We start from the raw sequence: 7,495 nt of genomic DNA, 5'->3' as shown, positions 1-7,495 counted from the left end.
AGCCCTCTCCTGCCCGGGCGGGCCTCGGGCGGCGCCGCCTCCTGTGCCTTGCACGGCCGTCCAGGGTGAAACGTCCCAGCTGCAAAGCTGAGGGTTGCAGCTAGCGTGGCGGTCGACGTGATTTCACGAAGCATTTTTTTATTATTATTTCATTTGGAAAGTATATTCGATGCATGCTATCGAGGTAGCAAAGTTATCTGGTATTAGAAAATGTCTGGAGTGGGACGGTGCAACATTAGCTCAGTCCTCTTCTACAGGTGCATTAATAAAATTTTCTGTGATCCTCTTGTTTTGACAGCACTCTTGTTCAGCATAGACTCCACTTTTGTTTTTGTGTGTGTGTCTGTGTGTCTGTGTCTGTGTGTCCCTCTGTCCCTCCGTCCCTCCATCCGTCTCTATGCCTTATTGACCATACAGCATTCAGGTTCTGCTTCGAAAGAGAACAGTTTAATCTCTCATGAGCTTTTTTACTTGTATGTGAGCATGTAACAACAAATACTGTATTACAGTATAAAATATAATATTGTAAACACACAATTTTGTTGTACTGTATGGAATATTTTCCATAAAACCACTGAACAATCTTAGAATAACCCAGAAACAACAGAAATGTTTCGGTAAGAGCGGCATGGTTAACAGTTATGGTGGTATATTGTTACCAGATACTCACTAGCATAAAAATCAGCATTGGGATTGAATGCGGACACGGCAAAGGAAAGGAAAGCAATCCCCGTGGCTTAGTCTGATAATCCTCTAAAAGTAAATTGGCCCTACTCTAATCAACATAGTGGTTGGAGAAAAAGTGAAATCATTTCACTTCCAAGATAATAAATGCCAAATGCCAGAAGGTGTCCTTGTGTGTGTCAGTATACAGCTATTTTATGTTCGTTGCGTGTCTCTTATGCTACTCATTCAGCCTTTTTTCGCCATGAAAACAAAAAACCCAAGCCTGCTTTAATTAATGAAGTTCAGTTTTACCTAGCTTGCCCTGTTGTGATAGTCCAGTTCAAAATGTCACCTGCTGTGCCCTTTAGAAAAACTGCAGTAACATTACTTTTACCCATTTGAATGCATGACTCGCACTGTTCCCTCTCTAGGTTTGGATGTCCAGACCCCAAACTGGGGAGACCGAGGAATGCACTCAAACACCATCTTTCTCCCAGGAGTGTCACTTTGTTTTGAACCAGTCTTGTTTTAGAAATACTACTGCATTCTGTTCTAATTTTCCAGAGTCCCCTAATCTTCTTCCAGGCTCTTAATGATGTAGTCGATAATAGGATTGTTGGTATTAATTTGGAACAATAATGCCAGCTGCTTGCTTGGTGGCTATTGGCAGAGGGGTGACCTTGCAGGTCAGCTAAGCAGAACTGGAAGTCCTTTGATCTGATCTATACAGAGCTAGATCTGTCCACCCAAACAAGAGGAGCGAGTGAATTCTCTCTCCATGGGATGCTGATTCTTCTCCAAGGAGCACGGAGGACAGCATGGCAGTGGCTTTTGATGCAATCCTCGCTCGGATCAAGGATGTTTGTAAAAGAAATGGTTTGCTCATTCTCTCGGTGTTGTCGGTCACCATTGGCTGTCTTCTCGGATTCTTCCTGAGGACGAGACGGCTCTCCCAGCAGGTATGTGTGGCATGGCAGTGTATCACTACAGAGAAAATATTGTATTTACATAACAAAAGACGTAGCAACTTGCCCAACTTAAGGATGGATTTTTGAAGATAAAAAGCACGTATGTGTGTTTGTTAAATTTGTTTAATTTCTTTTGTTTGTTAATCTACACTGTTCTTTGGATCTTTTCACACATTCTCAAAAAGTACATTTGCAAAGGGTTCTGGTCTTTAAGACACCTAGTAAGTCTAGCGTAAGCATATTATAATGTTGCAAGTATGGATAATAATAGTGGGTATTTAAGCTAGATGAAAAGTAGCATCTAATACAGACCTGTTAAAAACTGGTAGTGCAATATATTCATTGGATTTTATATTACTTTGGAACATGTACGTCTAAAGAAAACACGGAATATTTTTCATCATCAGATGTACAGAGGTACAGATGTTTATAATACACCAATGGTATTTTGTATTAATAAACTTGAGATTTCACATCGTTAACAGACCATGTTATTAAAGTCACTTGGGGATTTCTCCTCCAGCATACTTCAACTAAGCTCTTTGCAGGTAATCATTTCTATCTGCTCTATTAGTCAGACAGAGTAGGGAGGGCAACATGCATTGCTGAATGCATTGTTTGAGCACAAAATATATATCGCAACTAAAAAATGTGGCACTTAGTAAATGTGACTAAACTAAAACAATGCTTTGTTTGCTACTGCTAACTGCAGTCTGAACATCTTTTATGTCTAAGCAGTAGCTTCATACACATCTAGCAAAACCACACAAAATGCAGAATGAAGAGATTATTCAGGGCAACCTATTAACAATAGTCCCCAAGAGACGGCATATTTCATTTTTGTCTTCCTTTGTAAAGGAACAATGTAGTGTGTTTTTGTTGAATTACAACACAGTATGTAATCTAATTAATTTTAAAATGATCCTTTAAAGCCTACTATCTTTGCCACCTTATATACCAAAGCTGCAGATTTTACCAATGTTATTCGATCCACAGCTCTAGCAGGACAATAAGCATCTCTCCATGTATTTCTAGGAAATTAGTTATTTCCAGTTTCCTGGTGAGTTACTGATGAGGATGCTGAAAATGTTGATTCTCCCACTGGTTGTCTCAAGGTAAGTGAGGACAATGATTGTTCCAATAACTTCTGAAGCTTCCTAAATGAGACGTCATCACCACTATTTTGGGCTTAACTGAATTAATGTCAAAGTGCCAGGACCATTACTGACTGCTGTACATTGATATTTATAGTGGAGCTATGAACATATTTTTTAATCAATAGGAACATTTATGCTATACCTCTTATAGGTATTATTTTCTTAAAAACTCATGGGGTTTTTTTAATTGATGTTTTCTTCTTTCCTTGTAATGGGAGGACTTCTTCCTTCAAGCTAACTAGAAGTTAAATATATGGAATACATAATGCACCTTATCAAAAAGCCTACCTTAAATCTAAACTATTGAAATAATACACCATACAAATAAGATGAAAAAGCACAGTTAATTTATAGTCTTCCGCAGTATTTTGAGATGTGCTGTAGTATGATGAATATTGAAAAAAACCCAATGTGTCTCCAGTGAACTAATAATATATGCTTGGCTTCAGATGGAAGTGAAAGTGATTTCTTAGTACATTAAAGGCAGAACCTTTAGTGGTGCCACTTTATTGGTGGCAGGATTAATGATCTAGATCCTGATGCTGAGAGATGGTGCATGGTAGCTGCCTTTTGCAGTGGGCAGGCATAATTTAGGCTAGCTTTTTCTCTCCTCTAAATTTGTCTTGTCTTCCAACTGACTACAATCACAAATACCAGTTGGATGGCCAAAAGCTCTCAGCCCAACACTGAGAGAAGAGATAAGGAGAGATGGAGAGTAACAAAGCTAACTTTACGTAACCAGATCTGAGAAAAAAATCTTGCACTCTTTGGTGCCTTTCCTTGAAGCCTCAGCTTCTAGAACCGAATACACATGCCAAAAACTCATCCATTTTAAGAAAAAGATACGTTTCTAGGCTTCAGATCACTGAGAGTTGCTGAAAATAAACACAGCTCAGCGCTAATTTTATTTTTAAATCATCTACCTTTACATCTACCTTCTCATGGTTTTTCACAGAATGAAGCTGATTCATGGTGATTGCATGCCTAGAACTGGCCATAGTATGACCATAGACTCATACCTGGTTCTGTCCCACGCAGCTAGAGAACATGAAGACAAAATACATTAGATATTTTTTGAGAGGTGAAAGGAGAGTTTTCCAGGGTCAACAGGAGTCTCACATGAGGAAGTGACATAGTAAGGACAGAAAAGTGTTGGAGCAGAGTCACATGCCTTTCCCTAAAATGTATAGTTCTTTAAATCCCCTTGTCTTTTAGAGATGCCAGGAGGAGAAGCAGCACAGTGGGGAAGAGCTGCTCTGACACAGCCTGTGATAGCTCTAGGTTTCCTACGGATGTGTTAGGAGTGAATCTCTGGGCCGTACTGTTGGAACTGATGGACTCCATCCTCTGAGGGAGAAAGAGAAGAAACTTTACAGATTTTCAAAGGGATTAGCTCTTATTGTAAGACAGCATGAGTCTATCTCCCTGTATAACAAACTAACCATCACTTGCTATTGCATACTGAAATTTCAGGGTTTTGCAAACAAAAAATACTCCAGATATAATTACATTCTTGTGCAGTCCTTTTTTTTTCACAACAGGCACAGTATTTCCCACACATATATTTCATAAAATGAGTAAACCAGTGCTCTGTGTTTTTACCAGTCTGCATACACATTTAAACTAAATTTCTTTGTGGATTTGGAATATTCTCAGCCCATCCTGTGGGAGCAATGACATTTAAATTATCTTCTAAATTACTCCGTATTATTGTTTACAAAAGCCAGGGGTACAGTGCCAAGCTCTAATTTTACTCTCCTAGTTTAAGATAATGCACGTTTTTTCTTGAAGTAACAAGTAAAAAAAAAATACTTGTAAAGAAAAGGGAAGGTGAGAAAGGAGGGTTAAAAGAGGCACTCGGTGCAAAATACACTGTCTGCATGTCCAGAGTTTATCTTGAAGGGTTGTGGCAGAAGTAAAAGGTGGGAAGTGTGTGACTCAGAAGACTGATAATAGACTAGAAAATCTTGCACTTATAGGTCACTAGCACAAATCCAACCTTAAACAGAAGTGGCTGAAAATTTGTACTATCCCTCTTTTGACCTGATAGTTAGAGTTAAAACAGGAGCTTTGCAGATTGTATCCATTAGGAAGGAGAAACTGATGATATAGTCAGGTATCTCTGACTGAACAGTGTTTATTCGAAAAGTTTATTGAATGCAGAAGAAATTAGTCGAACAACAGGAGACTGTTTCTTCAATGTACAGTTCCTTCTTACACAACTCTGCCCCAGGACTTGGAAATGCTGTATCCCAGAGCTCCTGCACCTGTTTCTGATATCTCCTATCACCTGTGGTCTTACTTTTTTTTTCCCACAGACAGAAAAATCTTGAAAAAGCAACCACCAGTAAAACTAGCCTTACAGTTTGAGCCCTTCATGAGCTTTTGTTTTTGTTGTGACGTGGACCTTCATTAAGGATGGGGGTTGATATTATTTCAGTTATCTGAAATAATAAACAAGCTTCATAGCATCGTACAATGACTCTAAAAGAAGTGTATATTGATTTCCCCCATTCCCTGTCTGAGGTTTAGCCCTGTTCATACCTATTAGTATCCACTAAGTGTCTCATGTATAGAGTTTGCTCTTCTCAGTGATGAGAACAGGTACCCACATAACAAAAGATGCTGCTTCTATTAGCCACATAAAGAAAGAAATGATAACAAATAGTCTGACGTTTTGTATCTGCCCTAGGAATACTCAGCAGGGGAGTGTTACAAGATCAAATTTTAGACCCTGCAGTTACCAGATGTACAGTATTTATTATATGTATAAACAGAGGATACTATTTTTAAACCCAGGAATGGGAATATTAAGAGAGCTCACAGAGAATAAGAGCCAAATCTGAATTCATAGTTACACGCTTAGACTCTGCCTGACCTCTTACTGCAGTTGGACAAGGGGATCTTCTCACCAAGCCTAAAAGATCGACTGCAGGAGATCTGAAGTTCCCTGATTCTCTTTGGGACAGAGGCCTTGATCCTCGTATGACAACTGCAATGCAAATAATGTATTTTCTCCCTTATATGCAAAAGGTTTCAGCACATATCTCAGGTTTTCAAACAGGCACACACATACATGGCAGTGACAGAGGTGAATCTCGGTGCATCCTGCCCTGAGTCCTCTGATTTGTTTAAAAAACCATGGGTCCAGGTCTTCAGACAGACATCTGCTGATCAGCTGGCCCAAGGCGCTCAGGTTTGTTAAACCATCTTTCCTTCCATCTAATGCATTTCCCGGCGTGTGGAGGCTCAGTCTGTATTACACCCTCTAGCCAGGAGGTGGCTCTGTCTAGCAGACTGAGGAACCACGAGTTGTTAAGGGTGTTCAGTCCCTCCAGTGCAGGGAGGACCCGTGCCTCCGGGAGGCCGTTCATCCGAGGCGTTTTCTAATAATGCTACCTACCCAGAAAATTATAAAATATCTACGCAATGCACCGGGGGGGTGCCCCCTTCCCGACCCAACCCCCCCCCCCCCCCCCCCCCTTCCAAGTCAATTGGCAGAGATACCTGTGCGTCACTTTAGTTTCTCAACTTCTTAAATGCTTGAAATAATCAAATCTGATGTCAAATGTCTTTGTGCTGTGCACAAAGCAAAAAACTGGGAGAGGAACAAACACTCAACTTTCCCATTAATATCTTCTCACATGTGCTAAAGATAATATAAACCCTCTGACCAAATCCTGCCTGTGCCAGCAGTGCCAGGCATGGGTGCCGGCTTGAGCGCAGGCCAGCCATGCTGGCAGGTACTGTGCCACAATTTACGCGCTGTCACCTCCCTTTGGAGCGTCTTTGTCCTTGTGCCCCTTCCCTGCCCCATCGTCTTCATCTCAGGTTACCAGTTTTGTACTGATCGACTTCCAGTGGGCCAGAAACTTGATTTTCAGTAAAGCATAACTGCATTGACTTTAAGTTTTTTGGTGAGGCCGTTACTGAAACCTGATCTGTTACGACTTAGTATCTTGTTGTGACTGAGGTTTTGAAGAAGCTGCAAACTCTGACTGAAAAATTTACCACTGCTGAGGCATTTATAATGCTTCATTTTGGCATGCATTCCTTCCAGTAGGCAGAGAGCTTACACTGTAGCATTTACCCCAGAAAGGAAATTCAACTCTGTTCAAAACGCAGAGGTGCCAGTGAGCCCACAGGGGAGAGGAGGTCTGGCTCCCAGCGCGCTGCAGAGCTCTGGGCAGGCAGAACCACCGCGTGCACCAGACCTCCTGCGTCTTCAGATACTAATTGCAAAATGTGTGTGCTGCAGGTCTGTGAGGCAGGTTGGAGAAGAGGCATGGCTTGCAGCCCCTGGTTCTTATTTCAAGGTAATACTAGAAGTGCACAGATTCTTTCTTTCCTGTATTCAGCCATATAGTTTCACAGACCTTACAGGAACCTAATTCTCCCTTTCAGAGCCTTCCATCCCCTCTGCATAATTTGAGAGGAAAATGAATTAAAATGTTATTAGTTAGGGCTCTCGCACACACAGAGTTTGACTGCATAAGCCTTGCTTTTTCAGAAAAGCAGGCTAAAGCCAGAGTTACACAGGTTTACACTGGATGAACCTATTGCGTTCTCTTTGTTTTATATGTCTACTTGTATATGTAATAGAATATTGCATCCTTTATTTCAACACCCTCCTTGTTTATATGATTAAGCTTTTATCTGGTAATAGATACGGGGCCCAGTTTTCTAAGCCTATAATTAGCAGTA

The 7,495-nt window shown here is 40.7% G+C and overlaps 1 protein-coding gene across 1 annotated transcript in view; it reads left to right on the top strand.

The window, feature by feature from the left end:
• Nucleotides 1–1,484: 1,484 nt before the first annotated feature.
• The window catches only part of SLC1A7 (solute carrier family 1 (glutamate transporter), member 7), a 64,452-nt gene continuing 58,441 nt past the window's right edge, over nucleotides 1,485–7,495 (top strand). Inside the window, exons 1-2 of the mRNA XM_009320193.1 lie at nucleotides 1,485–1,625; nucleotides 2,670–2,749. Coding sequence (XP_009318468.1) covers nucleotides 1,485–1,625; nucleotides 2,670–2,749 — 221 coding nt within the window. The remainder of the gene's footprint in view (nucleotides 1,626–2,669; nucleotides 2,750–7,495) is intronic.

Source organism: Pygoscelis adeliae, unplaced genomic scaffold (assembly GCF_000699105.1).
Source record: "Pygoscelis adeliae isolate BGI_AS28 unplaced genomic scaffold, ASM69910v1 Scaffold393, whole genome shotgun sequence".
Classification (NCBI taxonomy): Eukaryota; Metazoa; Chordata; class Aves; order Sphenisciformes; family Spheniscidae; genus Pygoscelis; species Pygoscelis adeliae.
Note: the sequence above shows the minus strand (reverse complement) of the source record. Positions and strands in the feature narration are given on the sequence as shown.